The sequence below is a fragment of the Mesoplodon mirus genome, assembly GCF_964341445.2.
Source record: "Mesoplodon mirus genome assembly, chromosome: 3".
Taxonomy (NCBI): domain Eukaryota; kingdom Metazoa; phylum Chordata; class Mammalia; order Artiodactyla; family Ziphiidae; genus Mesoplodon; species Mesoplodon mirus.
In genome coordinates, this window is record NC_138978.1 from 132303887 (window position 1) to 132328694 (window position 24808).

The 24808-nt window shown below is 37.7% G+C and overlaps 1 protein-coding gene across 8 annotated transcripts in view; it reads right to left on the reverse strand.

Annotated features, from left to right (window-relative positions):
* Nucleotides 1-24808, reverse strand: part of SDCCAG8 (SHH signaling and ciliogenesis regulator SDCCAG8) — a 265165-nt gene that overhangs the window by 185054 nt on the left and 55303 nt on the right. For all 8 annotated transcript variants that reach the window (XR_014293561.1, XM_082615995.1, XM_082615996.1 and 5 more), the window contains one exon: nt 15904-16042. Coding sequence is in view for 7 of the 8 variants with exons in the window: in XM_082615995.1 (XP_082472121.1) it covers nt 15904-16042 (139 nt within the window). In the remaining variant the exon portion in view is untranslated. The remainder of the gene's footprint in view (nt 1-15903; nt 16043-24808) is intronic.

Sequence of the window (24808 nt, forward strand, 5' to 3'; positions counted from 1 at the left end):
CATTAAAGCTTTGTCTTTTAATTCTAAGACTCACTCTCCTAGTTTTCAGAATCCCAGATGACTCAGTACTCCCTGATTATACTCCATATAATCATTCAGTAAAGGCATATAACTGAATCCTCAAAGACTATTGACCAAAAAGTTCGTTTGGGTTTTTCTGTAAGATGTTTGGCCAACCCAATTAACTGATGGATCTTCACAGGAGACCAAGTTAGTTTGGGATCTGCGGCTGCCATTTCTCCTAGTAGTTCCCAAGGTCGTGGCTCCTTCCTTTCCCTGAGCACAATCCCTTTCTTGGTGGAAATGGCTGTAGGTCTTGGGGAGTTGGGGATTTACACAACCCTCACCCTCCAGTAGACTCAGTCTTCAAAGGGTCTTTTCTCTTCTGGGAAATTTATTTGTGGTCATTCTTTGTTGGCCACAGTAACACATTTTTCAAAACATAATTTATTGGACTTGATATTCCCAGTCCTAGTTTTATTAAACCAAAAAGTATGCACTACTATCTTAATGGAGTCAAAACATTTTCCAAAATAAATTTGTACCTAGTCAACTCAATTCTTAAAATAGAGAAACTCTTTTAGAAAATATAAAAGTCCTTCCCAAGTGCTAGTGTTAGGTTCCTAGATATCCTTGTGATCAAGGAATTCATGATTATAGGATTAAAGAATTATGAGGAATAGTAGAGTCCATACTTATGAACATAAACTTAAAAATTCATGAAAATGCTTTCATTTTTATGAAATATAGCCCACAACATAAAAATGATTTTCAACATGTTTTAGGCATTTAATTTACAAATAATGCAAACTACTCATTATTAATTTATAAGCTCGTCCTTACTAGGAACCTATCAGTCAGTCTATCCCTATCTCCCATTTTCAAGATATTTATAATTTGTTTTTGTCTTGTAGAAGATAGTGTACATATCAAGAAACATTATATTCTACATTTGTGCTTGCAATCAAATGCTCAAGGCTTTTCTGATTTTCCTTTTACTTCGGGTTTCTAACTCTTGCCTTTCTGATTCCGCTGCAGTCTAAGGAAAACAATAATTTGAATACTTAAAAAGGAAAAAAAAGTTTGGGGGGACATTTTTCAACCTTCTGGGTTGGTATTTTTTAAAAAATATTTCTTTAGGGCTTCCCTGGTGGCGCAGTGGTTGAGAGTCCGCCTGCCGATGCAGGGGAAACGGGTTCGTGCCCCAGTCCAGGAGGATCCCACATGCCGCGGAGCGGCTGGGCCCCGTGAGCCACGGCCGCTGAGCCTGCGCATCCGGAGCCTCTGCTCCGCAACGGGAGAGTCCACAGCAGTGAGAGGCCCGCATACCGCAAAAAAAAAAAAAAAAAAAAAAAAAAAATCTCTTTAGAGGATTATCTCATTATAGATATGCTCAGGGGAACATCATGCCAAAGCCGACAATTTCCCTTCCAATAGAGGCAGGCAGGTCTAAGGCCTAGTTAACCTTTTTATCTTGTAGCTTTACCAAAAACATCACTGCAAAAACCTCTACTTTTCTACCTTCATTTATTCCCAGGTTAATTTTTTCTCCCTTTTAAAATTATTCCCAGTTGTAATGACTCAAAAATTTCAAAGAAAAACAAAAACATTTATTAATCACTTACTGTGTGCCATATACTTTCTTAAATGACTTACATGGATTAATGTATTTAACTCTCTCACTGAATTTTAAGTGGCTTTTATCACTCTGTTGATGAAACTGAGGCTGTGAGACATTAAGTAACTTGCCCAAGAGCACAGACCTAGAAAGTGGCAGAATAGGGATTTGATCCAAAGAAGTTACACAACTGAATCCATGCATGGCATTATAATTTTCTCATGTTATAGATTCATTTTCTGATAAAATTCTCAGGTGTTTTCATTGCACTGTAAAAGTACATATAGTCTGTCCTCCTTATCTGCAGGTTCTGTATTCACAGTTTCTGCATCCAAGGTTTCAACCAGTCACAGATTTCTGTCCTGGAACCAATCCCCCATCAATAAAGAGGGAGGACTGAATATGATATGACATGATATAATACAATATTAATGTAATATAATGTAATTGCTTCTATTTATTTAGCATGCAATATGCAAAATAGAACACTAGATGGCAACAAATGTTAAAGAACTATAAGAAGAAAGTAACCATTTCATAACTCAGTAATAAAGTAGTTGGTTTTAAAATTAAAATATGTATGCTGTTTCACTTTTTAACCTCAGAAAGCAAAATTCCTAATACTTTTTTTTATACATCTTTATTGGAGTATAATTGCTACAATGTTGTATTAGTTTCTGCTGTACAACAAAGTGAATCAGCTATATGTATACATATATCCCGATATCCCCTCCCTCTTGAGCCTCCCTCCCACCCTCCCTCTCCTACCCGTCTAGGTCGTCACAAAGCACCGAGCTGATCTCCTTGTGCTATGCAGCAGCTTCCCACTAGCTATCTATCCATTTTACATCTGGTAGTGTATATATGTCAACGCTACTCTTTCACTTTGTCCCAGCTTCCCCTTCCCCCGTGGCGTCCTCAAGTCCATTCTCTACATCTGTGTCTTTATTCCTGTCCTGCTATTAGGTTCATCAGTACCATTCTTCTAGATTCCATATATACACGTTAGAATATGGTATTTGTTTTTCTCTTTCTGACTTACTTCACTCTTTATGACAGACTGTAGGTCCATCCACGTCACTACAAATAACTCAATTTTGTTTCTTTTTACTTCTGAGTAATATTCCACTGTATGTATCTGCCACATCTTCTTTATCCATTCATCTGTCGATGGACATTTAGGTTGCTTCCATGCCCTGACTATCGTAAATAGTGCGGCAATGAACATGGTGGTACATGTTTCTCTCTCTTTTTTTTTTTTTGTGGTATGTGGGCCTCTCACTGCCATGGCCCCTCCTGTTGCGGAGCACAAGCTCCGGACGCGCAGGCTCAACGGCCATGGCTCACAGGCCCAGCCGCTCTGCGGCATGTGGGATCCTCCCGGACCGGGGCACAAACCCGCATCCCCTGCATTGGCAGGCGGACTCCCAACCACTGCACCACGAGGGAAGCCCCTTGTCTCTTTTTGAATTATGGTTTTCTCAGGGTATGTGCCCAGTAGTGGGATTGCTGGGTCATATGGTAGTTGTATTTTTAGTTTTTTAAGGAACCTCTATACTGTTCTCCATAGTGGCTGTATCAATTTACATTCCCACCAACAGTGCAGGAGGGTTCTCTTTTCTCCACACCCTCTCCAGCATTTATTGTTTGTAGATTTTTTGATGATGGACATTCTGACCAGTGTGAGATGATACCTCATTGTGTCTTTTTTTTGTTTTGTTTTGTTTTGTTTTGTTGCAGTATGCGGGCCTCTCACTGCCGTGGCCTCTCCCGTTGCGGAGCACAGGCTCCCGACGCGCAGGCTCAGCAGCCATGGTTCATGGGCCCAGCCGCTCCGCAGCATGTGGGATCCTCCCGGACCGGGGTGCGAACCCCGTGTCCCCTGCATCAGCAGGCAGACTCTCAACCACTGCGCCACCAGGGAAGTCCTCATTTTGGTTTTGATTTGCATTTCTCTAATGATTAGTGATGTCGAGCATCTTTTCATGTGTTTGTTGACAATCTGTATATCTTCTTTGGAGAAATGTCTATTTATGTCTTCTGCTCATTTTTGGATTGGGTTGTTTTTTTGATATTGACTGCATGAGCTGCTTGTATATTTCGGAGATTAATCCTTTGTCAGTTGCTTCGCTTGCAAATATTTTCTCCCCTAATATGTTTTAACATACCTTAGAGATAAAAACTACCAGACTTGCACTGCATTTTGTAAAGTGCTTAGAAATCAATCCTTGAATTATTACTAACTCAGTGGAAAACAGATTTACAATACACAACAGCCTTTCTAGTTCTTAACCATTAAGATTTTAAAAGCACTAATTACAAAAATTCATACTCGTATTTAAAGCTAATAATTAACTTTACTTCAGTTCAACAACATTTATTGTACAATTAATATGTAAATGGCCATGTGAAGAATACAATGATAGATGTCACAGACCTGGTTTTTAAGGTCTTTTGGTGAAGAGGGCTATGTAAACAGCCACAAAAATTATACACAGCTTACTAGGAATACAGAGAAGGAAGAGATTAATTCAAACAAGAAGGTGCTGGGGAAAACTTCTGGGAAGACTGCCATCTGAGTTGCTCCTCATAGAATGAATAGATACTTCACAGATGGATACAGTGCAGAAAAGTACAGCATGAGCAAATTCATGGAAATAGTCAATTGTAGGTCATGTTATAGAAACAGCATAGGTTATACGAAAACTTGTAGTGAAAGATAAGGCTAGAAAAGTTAGAGTGGGACCATATTGTGAAAGATCTGGAAGGTCATGCTAAGGATTTGTCTTTTATTCTACTGCAAGAAGAGAGCTGCCTGAACAGAGAGATTTACAGTTTAGGAAAACTTTGGCAGCAATGTGAAAGATATACCGGAATTGAAAGAGACCTGAGGGAGACCAATTAGAAGGCTATTGCAATAGGCTGCATAAGAGTATGTGAAGACTTGAACCAGAGCAGGAGTATAGGTATGGAAGCCGCGGGCATAACTTAGTAGGGGTTTTTGAAGATATGGTGCGAGTTTGATAACTGATTGGATGTTGACAGTGAGGAATGGGGAGGACCCAAGATATTTTAAAGGTTCCAAGCCAGGGCTGTTGGTACGATGATAATACCGTTATCTGAGAAAAGATAATACAGAAAATTGTAGAAGGAAAAGGAGTGATAGACAGTAAGGAGGAGAGAATTTACAATTTGGTGGTGTAGAGTTTCAGATGCTAATGGCATATCATCCATATAAGAGGTCTAGTAGAAGCAAGAAATGTAGGTCTGGGGCACAGAGGAGTTCTTAGAGCTAAAGGCACAATGTGGGGATGGTCAAGTGAGGGGGAGACACAAAGTCCTGGAAATTAGGACAACATGGCTGGACGGCTAGGAACTGACTGAGGAATGTCTGCATTCTAGGCTTGTGGAAAACAAGTTAAAAGACATGTGGAAGAGTAGACAAGAGCAATGCAAAGAGGACCCACAGAGTGAAACATCAGATTAATCAAGGGGAAATGATGATATGTTATGCTAGTACAATTAATGTCTTCCTGGAGTTGGGTCAAATGAGGACTGAGATGAAGTCACTGGGTTTAGTAATCAGGAAGTGACTGGTGACCATAATGTGACCAATTCAGTAGCATGAAATCAGACTACAATTTGTTAAAAGACTGACTGCAATGTGTTCAGAAGTGAATGGAAAGCTACAAAGGTAAAAACAATGGAGAATGAAGGATGGAAGATACAAGAAAGATGTGATAACAAACATCTCAATGTCCCTGAAACCCTGGAAGTAGGAGATATCAAGAACTTAGAGAGATTCATCTAGGGAAGTAAGAGGACCAGATAAGAAAGAAAAAAATGAGAAGACACATTTGAGGGATGAGAAAGTGTTGATGAGGCTCTTGTCAGTTGGTTGTGATCCCAGTAAAATAGGTCAGCTATTGAGAGTGAGGTGCTAAGAGTGGAGTTGGGAAAGTGAACAAAGTGGCATTCCTGTCTAGTCTAAAGTACATGTGGCAGGTAGACCTTCAAGAAGGTGGAGGAGTAAGACGTGGAGATCACCTTCCTCCCCACAAATACATCAGAAATACATCCACATGTGGAACAACTCCTACAGAACACATATTGAATGCTGGCACAAGATATCAGACTTCCCAAAAGATGCCCTCAGGTGACCTACACACAGAAGCGGGGCCAAAGCCAAAGCTGAACCCCAGGAGCTGTGCGACCAAAGAAGAGAAAGGGAAATCTTTCCCAGAAGCCTCAGGAGCAGCAGATTAAATCTCCACAATCAACTTGATGTACCCTGCATCTGTGGAATACCTGAATAGGCAATGAATCATCCCAAAATTGAGATGGTGGACTTTGGGAGCAACTGTAGACTTGGGGTTTGTTTTCTGTATCTCATTTGTTTCTGGTTTTATGTTTATCTTAGTTTAGTATTTAGAGTTTATTATCATTGGTAGATTTGTTTATTGATTCAGTTGCTTTCTTCCTCCTTTTTATATATATATATATATACATTTTTCCCTTTTCTCTTTTTGTGACTGTGTATGTATATGCTTCTTTCTGTGATTTTGTCTGTAGAGCTTTGCTTTTACCATTTGTCCTAGGGTTCTATCTATCCGTTTTTTTTTCTTTGTTTTTTTGTATAGTTTTTAGTGCTTGTTATTGGTGGATTTGTTTTTAGGTTTGGTTGCTCTCGTCTTACTTTCTTTCTTTCTTTTTTATTACTTTTTAATTTTTTAAATTTTTAATAATTTTTTATTTTAATAAAATTATTTTATTTTACTTTTTTCTTTCTTTCTTTCTTTTTTTCCTCTCTTTTCTTCTGAGCCATGTGGCTGACAGGGTTTTGGTGCTCCAGCTGGGTGTCAGGGCTGTGCCTCTGAGGTGGGAGAGCCGAGTTCAGGACATTGGTCCACCAGAGACCTCCTGGCTCCATGTAATATCAAACAGTGAAAGCTCTCCCAGAGATCTCCAACTCAACGCTAAGACCTAGCTCCACTCAATGATCAGCAAGCTACGGTGCTGGAAACCCAATGTCAAACAACAAGCAAGACAGGAACACAACCACGCTCATTAGCAGACAGGCTGCCTAATATCATAATAAGGCCACAGACACCCCAAAATACACCAGTGGACGTGGTACTGCCCACCAGAAAGACAAGATCCAGCCTCATCCACCAGAACACAGGCAAAGTCCCCTCCACCACGAAGCCTACACAATCCACTGAACCAACCTTAGCCACTGAGGGTAGACACCAAAAACAGCAGGAACTATGAACCTGAAATCTGCAAAAACGAGACCCCAAACACAGTAAGTTAAGCAAAATGAGAAGACAGAGAAACACACAGCAGATGAAGGAGAAAGGTAAAAACCCACCAGACCAAACAAATGAAAAGAAAATAGGCAGTCTACCTGAAAAAGAATTCAGAGTAATGATAGTAAAGATGATCCAAAATCTTGGCAATAGAATGGAGAAAATAAAAGAAACGTTTAACAAGGGCCTAGAAGAACTAAAGAGCAAAGACACAATGATGAACAACAAAATACATGAAATGAAAAATTCTCTAAAAGGAATCAATAGCAGAATAACTGAGGCAGAGGAACGGATAAGTGACCTGGAAGATAAAATAGTGGAAATAATTACTGCAGAGCAGAATAAAGAAAAAAAAATGAGAAGAATTGAGGACACTCCTAGAGACTTCTGGGACAACATTAAATGCACCAAGATTCGAATTATAAGGGTCCCAGAAAAATAAGAGAAAAAGAAAGGGACTGAGAAAATATTTAAAGAGATTATAGTTGAAAACTTCCCTAATATGGGAAAGGAAATAGTCAATCAACTCCAGGAAGCTGAGAGAGTCCCATACAGGATAAATCCAAGGAGAAACACACCAAGACACATATTAATCAAACTATCAAAAATTAAATACAAAGAAAAAATATTAAAAGCAGCAAGAGATAAACAACAAATAACATACAAGGGAATCCCCATATGGTTAACAGCTGATCTTTCAGCAGAAACTCTGCAAGCCAGAAGGGAGTGGCAGGACATATTTAAAGTGATGAAAGGGAAAAACCTACAACCAAGATTAGTCTACCCAGCAAGGATCTCATTCAGATTTGATGGAGAAATTAAAATCTTTACAGACAAGCAAAAGCTAAGAGAATTCAGCACCACCAAACCAGTTTTACAACAAATCCTAAAGAAACTTCTGTAGGCAGGAAACACAAGAGAAGGAAAAGACCTACACTAACAAACCCAGAAGAATTATGAAAATGATAATAGGAACATACATATTGATAATTACTTTAAATATAAATGGATTAAATGCTTCAGCCAAAAGACACAGAATGGCTGAATGGATACAAAAACAATACCCATATATATGCTGTCTACAAGAGACCCACTTCAGACCTAGGGACACATACAGACTGAAAGTAAGGGGATGGAAAAAGATATTCCATGCAAATGGAAATCAAAAGAAAGCTGGAGTAGCAATTCTCATATCAGACAAAATAGACTTTAAAATAAAGACTATTACAAGAGACAAAGAAGGACACTACATAATGATCAAGGGATCAATCCAAGAAGAAGATATAACAATTGTAAATATTTATGCACCCAACATAGGAGCATCTCAATACATAAGGCAAATCCTAACAGCCATAAAAGTGGAAATTGACGGTAACACAATCATAGTAGGGGACTTTAACACCCCACTTTCACCAATGGACAGATCATCCAAAATGAAAATAAATAAGGAAACACAAATTTCAAATGATACACTAAACAAGATGGACGTAATTGATATTTATGGACATTCCATCCAAAAACAACAGAATACACTTTCTTCTCAAGTGCTCATGGAACATTCCCCAGGATCGATCATACCTTGAGTCACAAATCAAGCCTTGGTAAATTTAAGAAAACTGAAATCATCAACTATTTCTTCTGACCAAAATGCTATGAGAGCAGATATCAATTACAGGAAAGAAAAACTGTAAAAAAAATACAAACACATGGAGGCTAAACAATACACTACTAAATAACCAACAGATCAGTTAAGAAATCAAAGAGGAAATCAAAAAATACCTAGAAACAAATGACAATGAAAACATGATGACCTAAAACCTATGGGATGCAGCAAAAGCAGTTCTAAGACGGACGTTTATAGCAATAAAATCCTACCTCAAGAAACAAGAAACATCTCAAATAAACAACATAACCTTACACCTAAAGCAATTAGAGAAAGAACAACAAAAAACCCCCAAAGTTAGCAGAAGGAAAGAAATCATAAAGATCAGATCAGAAATAAATGAAAAAGAAATGAAGGAAACGATAGCAAAGATCAATAAAACTAAAAGCTGTTTCTTTGAGAAGATACACAAAATTGATAAACCATTAGCCAGACTCATCAAGAAAAAAGGGAAAAGACTCAAATCAATAGAATTAGACATGAAAAAGGAGAAGTAACAACTGACACTGCAGAAAAACAAAGGATCATGAGAGATTACTACAATCAACTATATGCCAATAAAATGGACAACCTGGAAGAAATGGACAAATTCTTAGAAAAGCACAAATTTCTGAGACTGAACCAGGAAGAAATAGAAAATATAAACAAACCAATCACAAGCACTGAAATTGAGACTGGGATTAAAAATCTTTCAACAGGGCTTCCCTGGTGGTGCAGTGGTTGATAGTCCACCTGCCGATGCAGGGGGCACAGGTTCGTGCCCCAGTCCTGGAAGATCCCACATGCCGTGGAGCAGCTAGGCTCCGTGAGCCATGTCCACTGAGCCTGCGTGTCCGGAGCCTGTGTTCCACAAAGGGAGAGGTCACAACAGTGAGAGGCCCACATACTACATAAAAAAAAAAAAAAAAAAACCTTCCAACAAACAAAAGCCCAAGACCAGATGTCTTCACAGGCAAATCTACCATACATTTAAAGAACAGCTAACACCTACCCTTCCCAAACTATTCCAAAATATAGCAGAGGGAGGAACACTCCCAAACTCATTCTACAAAGCCACCATCACCCTGATACCAAAACCAGACAAACATGTTACAAAGAAAGGCAACTACAGGGCAATATCACTGATGAACATAGATCCTCAACAAAATACTAGCAAACAGAATTCAACAGCACATTTAAAGGATCATACACCATGATCAAGTGGGGTTTATCTCAGGAACACAAGGATTCTTCAATATATGCAAATCAATCAATGTGATATGAAGAAATTGAAGGAGAAAAAACATATGAACATCTCAATAGATGCAGAAAAAGCTTTTGACAAAATTCAACACCCATTTATGATAAAAACCCTCCAGAAAGTAGGCATAGAGGGAACTTACCTCAACATAATAAACGCCATATATGACAAACCCACAGCCAACATCATTCTCAATGGTGAAAAACTGAAACAATTTCCACTAAGATCAGGAACAAGACAAGGTTGTCCACTCTCACCACTGTTATTAAACATAGCTTGGCAAGTTTTAGCCACAGCAATCAGAGACGAAAAAGAAATAAAAGGAATCCAAATCAGAAAAGAAGAAGTAAAGCTGTCACTGCTTGCAGATGACATGATACTATACATAGAGAATCCTAAAGATGCCACCAGAAAACTACTAGAGCTAATCAATGAATTTGGTAAGGCGGCAGGTTACAAAATTAATGCACAGAAATCTCTGGCATTCCTATACACTAATGATGAAAAATCTGAAAGAGAAATTAAGGAAACACTCCCATTTACCACTGCAACAAAAAGAATAAAATAGCTAGGAATAAACCTACTTAAGGAGACAAAAGACCTGTATGCAGAAAATTATAAGATACTGATAAAAGAAATTAAAGATGATACAAACACATGGAGAGATATACCATGTTCTTGAGATATACCATGTTCTTGAATTGGAAGAATCAACATTGTCAAAATGACTATACTACCCAAAGCAATCTACAGATTCAGTGCAATCCCTATCAAATTACCAATGGCATTTTTCACAGAAGTAGAACAAAAAATTTCACAATTTGTATGGAAACACGAAAGACCCTGAATAGCCAAAGCAATCTTGAGAAAGAAAAACGGAGAAAGAAAAAACAAATCAGGCTGACTTCAGACTATACTACAAAGCTACAGTAATCAAGACAGTAAGGTACTGGCACAAACAGAAATACAGATCAATGGAACAGGATAGAAAGCCCAGAGATAAACCCACGCACATATGGTCACCTTATTTTTGATAAAGGAGGCAAGAATGAACAATGGAGAAAAGACAGCTTCTTCAATAAGTGGTGCTGGGAAAACTGGACAGGTACATGTAAAAGAATGAAATTAGAACACTCCCTAACACTATACACAAAAATAAGCTCAAAATGGATTAAAGACCTAAATGTAAGGCCAGACATCATCAAACTGTTAGAGGAAAACATAGGCAGAACACTCTATGACATAAATCCCAGCAAGATCCTTTTTGACCCACCTCCTAGAGTAATGGAAATAAAAATAAAAATACACAAATGGGACCTAATGAAACTTAAAAGCGTTTGCACAGCAGAGGAAACCATAAAGAAGACGAAAAGACAACCCTGAGAATGAGAGAAAATATTTGCAAATGAAGCAACTGACAAAGGATTAATCTCCAAAATTTACAAGGAGCTCATACAACTCAATATCAAAAAAACAAACAACCCAATCCAAAAATGGGCAGAAGACTTAAATAGGCATTTTTCCAAAGAAGATATACAGATAGCCAACAAACACATGAAAGGATGCTCAACATCACTAATCATTAGAGAAGTGGAAATCAAAACTACAATGAGGTATCACCTCACACGGGTCAGAATGGCCATCATCAAAAAATTTACAAACAATAAATGCTGGAGAGGGTGTGGAGAAAAGGGAACCCTCTTGCACTGTTGGTGGGAATGTAAATTGGTACAGCCAGTATGGAGAACTGTATGAAGATTCCTTAAAAAACTAAAAATAGAATTACCATATGACTCAGCAATCCCACTACTGGGCATATACCCTAAGAAAACCATAATTCAAAAAGAGTCACATACCACAATGTTCATTGCAGCTCTATTTACAATAGTCAGGACATGGAAGCAATCTAAGTGTCCATCGACAGATTAATGGATAAAGAAGGTGTGGCACGTATATACAATGGAATATTACTCAGCCATAAAAAGAAACAAAATTGAGTTATTTGTGGTGAGGTGGATGGCCGGAGAGTCTGTCATACAGCGTGAAGTAAGCCAGAAAGAGAAAAACAAATACTGTATGCTAACACATATATATAGAATCTAAAAAAAAAAAAAAAGGTTCTGAAGAACCTAGGGGCAGGAGAGGAATAAAGACACAGACATAGAGAATGGATTGAGGACACCGGGAGGGGGAAGGGTAAGCTGGGACGAAGTGAGAGAGTGGTATGGAGTTATATATACTACCAAACGTAAAATAGCTAGCTAGTGGGAAGCAGTTGCATAGCACAGGGAGATCAGCTCAATTCTTTGTGACCACCTAGCAGGGTGGGATAGGGAGGGTCGGAGGGAGGCCCAAGAGGGAGGAGATATGGGGGGATATATGTATATGTATAGCTGATTCACTTTGTTATAAAGCAGAAACTAACACACCAATGTAAAGCAATTATACTCCAATAAAGATGTTAAAAAATATAAAATAAAATAAAATTTAGAAAAGTATTATGTGGTAGTCAACTGCAAAGAAAAGAATTGCTAAACAGTACTTATACACTGAACATGACCGGTATTACTCTCCTGTGGAATTCATTCTGTTGCTTTCTTACATGGCTTCCCTCAGTAACACTCGATAGGCTGAAAATGATAGGAAAAAACATGTATGATTTGGCTTAACTTTCACGTGGCACTGGTAAAGTAGTTAAATTGGAAAGGTAAGAATAACAGAATTCTAGAGTGTTACTGAGAGCACACTGCAATTCCCTTAGCGGATATTTACTGAGTACCTATTACTTACCAAACACTATGTAAGATACTAGGGGTTTAATAGTGACAAGATGGACAAGTTACTTCCTGCCAGAGAGTTTAAAGTTTAATGAAAGATACGGACAAATAACCAATAATAATACATTTTGATAAATGCTGTAATGAGTAGTTCTCAACTGGGGGCAATTCTGCACCACCCCCCTCAGGGTCATTTGGCAGTGTCTGGAGGTATCTTTGGTTATCAGAACTTGGGGGAGAGGGATGTGCTACTGGAATCTAGTGGGTAGAGGCCAGAGATGCTGCTAAATATCCTATAACGTGGAGGACAATCTCTAAAACAAAGAATTATGTACATCAAAATGTCAATCATGCCAAGGTTGAGAAACCCTGTTTTTAAAGTACATAAGAGGTACATCAAATCTAGACATGGGAGATCAGAGATTTTCTAGAGACAGTGGCATGAAGGATGAAAAAATATCCAAGCAATGGTGTGGAGAAGAATTTGCATGGCATGTACAGAGACCCAGAGGCTAGAAAAAGCATGGCATAAACACAGGGATTAATAGCCATCACCATCACCACAACTACTTAGAGTTTCTATAAGATAACAGATATAAATTTTAAAATACAGTCCTCATTAAAATCCTATGTGTCAGATATTATTTCCATTTCACATATGAAGAAAAACTGAGGCACAGAGAATTAAATAACTTGCCCAAGGTCACACAGCTGGTGAATGGGGGAGCTGGAAGTTGAATCTAGGTCTCGCTAACTCTACTAAGACCATGACCAACCTCTAAATTCTACTGCCTTTCCAAGCTGACAGGGGCTGAGTTTGTTGGAGGAGAGTAAAAAGTGACACTAAAGGTCGAAAGGAAGCACATTAGGACAGACCTCATAAGCATGTGAAGTAGTTTGGAGATTACCCTGAAGGCAGTGGGAAATCACTGATGGATTTTAAATCAGAGAGTCACATGATCAAATCTGCTTTGAAGAAAGATCACTTCTAGCTGCATTGTAGGGAATGGAGTGAAGGAAAAGAGACAAGGGATGTTATAATTCATGAATCCAGAGATGATGGTATCCTGAACAAGAAAGGTGACAGTGAGGAAAGAATTCAAGCAAACTTCAGGGATTAAAACTCCTATTTAGTGATTGGTTGGAAGCCAAAGGAGAGGATGACATCCAGTTCCCAATCAGGGCATGACAGTGGACAAAAGTGCCATTCAGTGGGTATACAACACAGCTGTTTTGATGAAGTGAATATAATGAATTTAGTTTGAGATCATAAAATTCACATCTAAATGGAAAGGGAAGAGGAACAGCCTGAAGATAATAGATAAAATGAGATATGAGAGGAGGTAGAAGAACTGGAGGCAGTTATGAGGACACTGAGTAGATTCAACTGAGATAGGGAGGAAGAGAAAAGGCTCTGGTCAGAGAGATCAGTTTTAGAGTTTGAGATCTCGTGGACCCTTCAGTTCATGTGGGAGTTACAGAAGAACAGAGAAAATGTTAGAGTTAAGGAAAGCAAAGTGTGTTGGGACTAAGATGTTGCATATGATAACAGTATGGATGTGGAAACCTTTCAGAATGATGAAAAGAAATAAAGTAGAGGGTGCTATGGACTGAATGTGTGTGCCTCTCCAAAAGTCACATGTAGAAATCTAACCCCCAATATGATGGAATTAGATGGTGGGCCCTATGGGAGGTGATTAGGTCATGAAGGTGGAGCCCTCATGAATGGGATTAGTGCCCTTATAAAACAGACTTCAAAGAGTTCCCTTGCCCCTTCCACCATGTGAAGACACAGTGAGAAGTCAGCTGTTTATGAACCAGAAAGTGAGCTCTCACCAAACACCGAATCTACTGGTGCCTTGATCTTGGACTTCCCAGAACTGTGAGAAATAAGTGTTTGTTGTTTAAGCCACCCTGTCTAAGGTGTCTTTGTTATAGCAGCCTGAAAGGACGTGACAAGGGGGAAAAGTGTCAGAGGCTAAAGCTCTTAAAAAGTGTCAAAGATCTTACAACTATTTTATAAACCCAAGTGATGGATGATTTTCTTTAAAAAAAATGTCAAATAGTGTCTTCTATATTGAGAGTTTATATTGATTAAAATTAGGGAGAGAAGAATCAACGATGATTTCAAAGAGAAGTGGTAAACTAATTTCAAAGAGGAGTTAGGAGTAGGTACGAAAGCAAAGGCCTGGAAACAGCAGTATGGGGTGATATGAATGCTGACCCCTCCATCACAGCCACAAGAGATGAAATGAACAGCAAAGGGCTTCACTGGAGGTTTTGAGGGCCATAACATCAGCAAGGGACAGCTAGAGTCAGTCTCCAAATGAAGAAGTAAGAGTGTTTGAGGAAACAAAATACGCTAGGGCATTTGGTCAGAATGAATATAAGTTTCAAAAGGCATAGGGGCATTATGAGGGTCAAATGGTCTAGGAAGAGTTAAAGATGACCTGGATAGAGATAAATGGGTAAGGCAATGACTGAGGAGCAGCTTAATATAAAGTTGATTAGCCCAATAGTTTAATAAAATAGTGATGCTACTATATGGCTTAGACCAATGCTATCTAAAGCATTTTTTGTGATAATGGAAATGTTCTATATCTGCACTGACCAATACAGTAATCACTAGCTACATGTGGCTACTAAGTACTTGAAGCGTGGCTAGTGTGTTTAGGGAAAATACATAGCAACTTTAATGGTTTAAGGTGTGGCCCCCAAACACAGCAATGAATCATCAGTAACCTCCTACTATTCAAAGTGCTTAGAACACTGCCTGATCACTAAGTGTTAACTATTACTGTCATTATCATTATCATTAAATGTGTTTGACTTAAGCACACAATGGATACAGACTCATAGCTAAAGATGCTATTAAGTACACATATATTATTATTGTGGCATATCTGGATGTTCTCAAACTTTCCCAGGTATAGAGGAAAAACATCTGTCTTCACATACATGAGCATACACAAATGGGTGACTATGGGTGCTAATAGTTTGACTTCGCATTAAAAGTTATCGGCAAATAAAAAGATTAAGCATACAAGTCTCTCACAGTACTGTATCACATCATAATACTATTCTTTCAATAGTGATACAGCAAGAGAATTTGCAGGGGAATAAGAATTCTCCAAAGAGCAAATTTGTTTAATTTAGAAAGTCAACATTAACAAACTGGTATTCACTTTGTGTGTTTGGAAAAAAGGGTTTAGTTATGGAGAATAACCAAACAAATACTCAGAAAAGAAAAAAAAGGCAATTATGGCATGCCTTTGTTTTAATTTTATTAGACTTACCTTGGTTTTCTCAAAGTTGGCCTCCTCAGTCATTTGCACAGCTTGTTTCACCTGCTCATAAGCACTGACTTCTCTTTGCTGCACCTCTGTCAAGCTGCTCCTCACGGAAACTAGTGCAGACATTAAGTCATCTCTTTCTCTGTCAGCACAAAAAGAATATTGAAAACAACAAATGATCAAATGATCGTGTATTCATACGTCAGGAAAAAAAAGCATTAATATGTATTAGAAGAAGAGCCAGGGCAGGCCAGCTCAGCACATATTCAAGCACACCCCAGAGAAAGACCCTCTGTCCTCACTTGGTGAGGGGCAGGCAGAGCAGCCAGAAAAGCCGTGAGCGTTCATGGCAGGACTGCATCCATGTGGGATAATAACCAATTATGGAGAGGACTGGCACACTGAGGGCTGGAGAGGGAAGCCCAAAAAAGAGGAAATAATTTAAAAATTTAAAATGTGGGGGGCAGAAAAGGAGAAAAAAGTAATAAAGTAGGGAAGGTGGGGATTGTACTTCAAAGTAGAAGTAACCATGGTAAGAAGGGACTACTGAGATTTTGTTTACACTGCCGAGTCTCCTCTCTAATAGAACAAACATATGTCCTTTCCTTTTCATCTTCCTTCACAATCCTCTTTTTCACCCTTCTCTATGAATTAAAAACTTTCACCTACTTATGAACATATTTCTTCTTTCAATGGGTAGTACTGTTGAATCACTCAAGTGCCCTGGTTACACATATAATGTTCATCATTTTACAAAATCTTATCCCACGGGTTTTGACACTTGCCTAGATCCATCCCTTCCTTAGCAATTTTCAGAAGTACCCTAGGCTAAGCTATTTCTTGGGGATAGAATTGAACTGAATGCCAAAATGCGTTGGCATGTAAAATAGTAAGGATCCAATCTTATGGATTAAATAAATCCATATAAAAGTCTACATGGCCAGCCCAATGCCAGGCCTGAGTGAGCCTCTCACAATGGGAAATTTTACAAATTTACATGATGTGAGAATGAGAGGGCAGTTCTCCAAGCTACCATCTTCCAAGGCAAAAGTTCTTTAACTGCTTAAAAATACCATGGGAATATTTTGATGAATATGATCAAGGAGTTTTTCAAACAAAACAAGCAATACAGCATTAACTCTGTAACATGCCATCATGATCCAGATGAAAGAGCAGCTGAGACAGAAGATGAGGTAAGAAGCATGGGTGTCAGTTCTGGGATGAACTAACGAGCATGTAGTATTTAAGGAGCCTAGTGTAACAATCAGAGCAAAAAGGAGAAAGTCCCTGAATAATCTTGGCCAATGTTTAAAATAAGGAAAAGAGAGAGTTGGGCTGATATATACATGAGCTTCATCTTGAAATATGGAGTGCCTAAGAAGTGCCTTTAATTCTTAAGTTATTCCACAGTTGCTAGCAGTTTTAAGCTTTATTAAGCATTGTTAATAAGTATTATCACTGTTTTTAAAAAGAAAGTCTAGAGGGCTAACTACGACATTTCCTTCTTCCTCATTTCTGGGAAGTTCCTATTCATAGTCTTTCAAAGCCAGCTATACAGAAGACTGCCAATCAAACAGCCCCAAGTCACAAGCTGGACTGAAGTCCCAGGATAGTACAGTAGTAATCATTTCTCCTGTCTGAAAAGTACATTGAAGCTCCTCCAAGGCACTATGAGCTACAGAAAGGAATTTAATATAAAGCAGTTCCACCCTGATTCCCATTTGAAAGTATTTTGATCATTAAGAAAGAAAGAGCGGTTATTATTGCTCTTACCTACTTCATGACATAATGAGGTCTGAGTGGAAGGCAGAAATTAAAAAATACTATAAGGACTTCAAACCAACTTTTAAATTATATCCAATGTACTCAGCAGCTGTTAAGTATTCTCTCCAAAAAGTCCCAAGTGCCCTAACAAAACACCACAAACATATGGGTTGTCTGGTCTCCAAGTTGTGCCTGATCCTCTCCTTTTCAGCTGCCCAATGTTATGTCACAGAGTCAATAAATTACATGCTAAAAAATCAACAACGTAGCTTAAAACTAGTGTTACAATACTACATTTTGAATAGAGACCAGGAAACTCTTTTGATTTATCATATTTGGGATATAACTTTTTAAAAATCCATTTTAGAGTCATGCAGGAAATACTATGATACAGTTCTTTGAGGGTTCAGGCTTCTAATTATGTTTCAAACTAGAAATCCAAACGTAAAAAGTTTTGGTCACTCTTCAAAGTCAGCATACACTCAGTATTCAGCACTCTGCATTAGTAAACTGAAAGAAACTGAACACCAGCTTAGGTCATATAGACAAAGATTTTCATTTATAATAAAAGCAGAAACCTTCCATAGTATACTGTTATTAAGGTAGAACATGAGCCAATGACATGCTGACAAAGCAGAAAACCGAACTGAGAAGGTTAACATTTATTTTAAGAGGCTAAGAGCTGAAATTTAGGATAGAGACAAAGAAATATATAACTGAGCAAGAATCTAATTTCTAAATGACTGCCAGACTTGGAATCAATGTAAACACTGTAGCTTCCTTTCAAAATATTTTTCTCATGACCTAAAAGGATAATATGAAATGCAATATAATAGGGGGAAAAAAGTTTTTTATTTGTTGATTGGTTTTGTCAGACTTAGTTTATCTTAGACTATCCTCTTTATCTGCATGACTTTGAATATGCTTTTTCCATTTAAAAATTAATTTTCATTACTTTCTCCTTATAATAAATTAATTACCAATATGGTTAGAGACCTATTTAAAACATACTTTCCATTTCAATGCCTTCTTCTACTTCTCCAGTGGTAATCACTGTTAAATATTGTGTGTTTATTCTTTCATATCTTTTTCTATGCATATGTATGAACCTGGAGAAAATATATAATAAGGTTGTGAATGGACCTCTGAAAGAATACAAACAGTTTCATACCAGGTATGTCTTTCTCATCTTGTTTTATTTTTTTCCTTCAACAACATATTTTGGAGCTTAGTCCCACATTAGTACATATAGATCTACTTCAATCATTTTTTTTGGCTGTGCATAAAATTTCATAGTTATCTCAACTGCAGTTTAGTTATTCTTCTTTGAAGGATATTTAGGTTGTTCACATCTAAAAGAAAAACCTCTTGTTTTCTCCTACACCCAGTTTCTGTATTCACAACACTTCTGATACCACATGTGTAGGTTTTCCACATACAGCACTTCTCTTAATTCTCAGTGGACACTAACTCAATTCTGACACTATCTGCCTGGAGTTGGTGCAGACCCCACAGGTTAAGGCTCAGTCCCACAAAACTGTCCTCCACTTTAGGTGCCAACTGCAAGTCCCAGGTATCTTGTATCTCTGACCAACTGGCCAGAAATCATGGGCTCCCATGACCCCTTCTAGGATTAAATACTTTGCTAGAACAGTTCACAGAACTGAGGAAAGTGTTTTCCTTACTATTTCCCCTTTATCATAAAAGACCCAACTCATGAACAGATAAACAGAAGAGATGCCTAGGGCAAGGTATGTGGGAAGGGGTGTGGACCTTCCATGCCCTGTCTGGGAGTGTCACCCTCTACCACCTCAATGTTTTGACCAATCCAGAAGCTCCCTAAACTCCATTGTTTAGGGTTTTTATAGAAGTTCCATAGGCATGCTTGATTAAATCACTGCCATTTGTGACTGGACTCCATCTCCAGCCCTTCCCCTTCCTAAAGGTTGGGGAGTAGAGACAGAAAATTCCAATCTTCTAATCATATGGATGGTTTCTGTGGCAACCAGCACTCCCATCCTTAGTGGGTTTCCAAAAGTCATCTACTTAACATAAACTCAGGAGTGGTTGAAATGGGCTTCTTAAGAATAACAACCTATTTCAGAAGCAGGGAACAAAACCCAAATATTAGTACAAACTATGTACCTATTACTTTTACCACTTAGAAAAATATAAGAGTTTTAGGAGCTCTATGCAAGGAACAGGAGATGAAGACCAAAATACATATTTCTTATTAAATCACAATATCATGATACCATCACAAATAATGCTGCAAAAAGAGTTCCTACAAATGCCCCATTATGCACATACATACATTCTCTATGGTAGATTTTGAAATGTGTAATACATAATTTAAATATTAATGAATAGTGCTAAATTACTCTTCAAAGTAGTGTCAATTTATAGTTCCACCAGCAGGGTATGAAAATACACACTTATTCATAGCCTCATCGTTCTTCAGACCTTTTTAAAATGTTCACCAATTTGATAGTTGGCATTTTTAAAATGGTATTTCCTTGAATAATAACAGAATGAATACCTTTTAAAATAAGATAACAGTTGCAAAGAAGAACTAGGTGAAGTGGAGATAAGCAGTCTCTAATAAAGAGTTCAAGGTAATGATCATAAACATGCACAATGAATTTGGGAGGAAAGTGGATGAACACAGGAATATGTTTAACAAAAACTTAGAAAATACAAAAAGAATCAAACAGAGCTGAAGAATATATAACTGAAATTTAAAAATACACTAGAAGGAATCAATAGTAGGTTAGATAATACATAAGAAATATCAGCAAACTGGAAGACAGAGTAGTAGACACACACACACACATGAGAAAGAAGTACAAACAAGAAACTAAAAATAGTCATAAAATGAAAAAGGAAAATAGCAAAGAAGAAGGGACAGAAAAGAACTTCAAGAATAACCCCAAAACAATGAACAAAATGGCAATGAATACAGACTTATCACTAATTACTTTAAATGTAAATGGACTAAAGCCTCCAATCTAAAGACACAGAGTGGCTGAATGGATACAGAAACAACACCTGTATATATGCTGCTTACAAGAAACTCACTTCAGATCTAAAGACACACACAGATTGAAAGTGAGAGGATGGAAGAAGATAATCCATGCAAATGAAAATCAAAACAAAGCTGGGAGCACAATACTTTTATCAGACAAAATAGACTTCAAAACAAAGAGTGTAACAAGAGACAAAGAAGGACATTATATAACGATCAAGGGATTGATCCAAGAAGATGATATAACAAGTATAACTATATATGCACCCAACATAGGAGCACCTAAATACATAAAGCAAATATTAACAACCATAAAGGGAGTTACTGACACAATAATAGAAGTGGACCTTAATATCCCACTTAAATCAATGGACAGATCATCCAAACAGAAAAATCAATAAGGGAACACTGTCCTTATATGATACATTAGACCAAATAACTTAATAGATATATGTGGAACATTTCATCCAAAACCAGCAGATTATACATTCTTTCCATTCTCCAGGACAGATCACATGCTAGGACATGAAACAAGCCTCAGTAAATTAAAAAAAAATTGAAATCATATCAAGCATCTTTTCTGACCTTGAAATCACCTATGAGGAAAAAAAAAACTACAAAAAACACAAATACATGGAGTATAAACAATATGCTAAAAACAACCAATGGGCCACTGAAGATATCAAAGAAGAAATAAAAAATATCTGTAGATAAAGGAAAATGAAAACACAATGATCCAAAGTCTATGGGATGCAGCAAAAGCAGTTCTAAGAGGGAATTTTATAGAGATACAAACCTACTTCAGAAAACAAGAAAAATCTCAAATAAATAACCTAACCTTATACCTAAAGGTAGTAGAAAAAGAAGAACAAAAGCCAAAGTTAGCTGAAGGATAGAAATCATGAAGATCAGAGTAGAAATAAACGAAATAGAGACTAAAACAACAATAGAAAAGATGAATGAGAAGTTACAACCAACACCACAGAAACCCAAAGGATTATAATAAATTATTATGAACAATATTATGCCAATAAAATGAACAACCCAGAAGAAATGGGCAAATTCCCAGAAATGTACAATCTCCCAATACTGAACCAGAAAGAAATAGAACATATGAATAGACCAATTACTCATAATGAAATTGAATTAGTAATTTAAAAAATCTCCCAACAAACCAAAGTCCAGGACCAGGTGGCTTCACAGGTGAATTCTACCATATGTTCAGAGAAGAGTTAATACCTATCCTTCTCAAACTATTCCAAAAAAACTGCAGAGGAAGGAACTCTTCCAAGCCCATTTTATGAGGCCAGCATCACCCTGACACCAAAACCAGACTGAAGAACCTAGATGGAAATTAAATACCCTCAGCAAAATACTAGCAAACCAAATCCAACAATACATTAAAAGGATCATACACCATGATCAAATGGGATTTATCCTAGGAATGAAAGGATTTTTCAATATCTGCAAATCAATCAGTGTGATACACCACATTAACAAACTGAAGAATAAAAACCATATGATCATCTCAGTAGATGCAGAAAAAGCTTTCTGACAAAATTCAACATTCATTTATAATAAAACCTCTCCAGAAAAAAACGTTTAGAGGGAATATACCTCAACATAATAAGGGCCATATATGATAAGCCCACAACTAACATCACAATCAACAGTGAAAAGCAGAAAGCATTTCCTCTAAGATCAGGAATAAGACAAGGATTCCCACTCTCACCACTGTTTTTTTTGGGGGGGGCAGGGGGAGCAGAGAAAGGTTTATTGCAGGGCCATGCAAGGAAAATGGGGGACTGATCCCCCAAAAAACCCTAACTCCCTGAACGGTTTCAGCAAAATATTTTTAAGGGCAAGCTGAGGGAGGGGTGAGTTTGGTTGTTGCAAACTTCTTGGTGCAGGAATCCTTCGTCCATGAAGGTTAGGTCACAATGTTCCTGTAAACCTCCAACAAAACAAATGTTACTCTCTGTTCTTCAACTTTTTATCTCTATATGAATGGAAAAGTGTTATACTCTTAAAGGTCAGAGCCTTGAGAATGCGCTATCCTGTATACTTTAGGCTATAGGCAACATTATTAACTTGAAGCAAAAGCCATAGAATACAAAGGTTAAAATAAAAGGAACAGATTTTATATGGAGTCAGATTTGTTCTTCCCTATCACAGTATCAGACTCAAGGACACCACCACCTAGTCTCAAAACAGTATCTGCTGGCAGCTGCCACCTGCAACCTGATGGTCTCAAGGTCCCTCCTTGTAACTAAGCAATCATTTCAAGCCCCAGCCAATCGTTGCTTAACAGGCACCCTTACTTCTTTTTTTTTTTAATAAATTTATTTATTTATTTATTTATTTTGGCTGCATTGGTTTTTTTTTTTTTAACATTTTTATTGGAGTATAATTGCTTTACAATGGTGTGTTAGTTTCTGCTTTATAACAAAGTGAATCAGCTATACATATACATATATCCACATATCTCTTCCCTCTTGCATCTCCCTCCTTCCCACCCTCCCAGCTGGTCACAAAGCACTGAGCTGATCTCCCTGTGCTATGTGACTGCTTCCCACGAGCTATCTATTTTACATTTGGTAATGTATATATGTCCATGCCACTCTCTCACTTTGTCCCAGCTTACCCTTCCTGCTCCCCATGCCCTCAAGTCCACTCTCTAGTAGGTCTGCGTCTTTATTCCCGCCTTGCCCCTAGGTTCATGACCTTTTTTATTCTTAGATTCCATATATATGTGTTAGCATACAGTATTTGTTTTTCTCTTTCTGACTTACTTCACTCTGTATGACACACTCTAGGTGCATCCACCTCACTACAAATAACTCAATTTCGTTTCTTTTTATGGCTGAGTAATATTTTTTTAACATCTTTACTGAAGTATAATTGCTTTACAAATGGTGTGTTAGTTTCTGCTTTATAACAAAATAAATCAGTTATACATATACATATGTTCCCATATCTCTTCCCTTTTGCGTCTCCCTCCCTCCCACCCTCCCTATCCCACCCCTCTATGTGGTCACAAAGCACCAAGCTGATCTCCCTGTGCTATGTGGCTGCTTCCCACTAGCTAGCTATTTTACGTTCGGTAGTGTATATTATGTCCATGCCACTCTCTCACTTTGTCCCAGCTTACCCTTCCCCCTCCCCATATCTTCAAGTCCATTCTCTAGGCCTGTGTCTTTATTCCCGTCTTGCCTCAAGGTTCTTCATGACTTTTTTTTTTCTTAGATTCCATATATATGTGTTAGCATACGGTATTTGTTTTTCTCTTTCTGACTTACTTCACTCTGTATGACAGACTCTAGGTCCATCCACCTCACTACAAATAACTCAATTTCATTTCTTTTTATGGCTGAGTAATATTCTATTGTATACATGTGCCACATCTTCTTTATCCATTCATCTGTCAATAGACACTTACGTTGCTTCCAAGTCCTGGTTATTGTAAGTAGAGCTGCAATGAACATTGAGGTACATGACTCTTTTTGAATTATGGTCTTCTCAGTGTATATGCCCAGTAGTGGGATTGCTAGGTCATATGGTAGTTCTATTTTTAGTTTTTTAAGGAACCTCCATACTGTTCTCCATAGTGGCTGTATCAATTTACATTCCCACCAGCAGTGTATGAAGGTTCCCTTTTATCCACACCCTCTCCAGCATTTATTGTTTGTAGATTTTTTGAAGATGGCCATTCTGACTGGTGTGAGATGATACTTGCAGCTCCACTTATTCTACACAGTCAACTTATTTAATTTTGACTCTCACCACTTTTATTCAACATAGTATTGGAAGTCCTAGCCACAGTAATCAGACAAGAAATAAAAGGAATCCAAATTGGAAAGGAAGAAGTAAAACTGTCATTGTTTGCAGGTCATGTGATACTATATGTAAAAAATCCCCAAGATGCCACCAAAAAAATAATAGTCATCAATGAATTCAGTAAAGTTCTAGGATACAAAATTAATATACAGAAATCTGCTGAATTTCTATACATTAACAATAAACTATCAGAAAGAGCAATTAAGAAAACAATCCAGTTTCCCATCGCATTAAAAAGAATAAAATACCTAGAAATAAATCTAACTAAGGAGGTAAAAGACC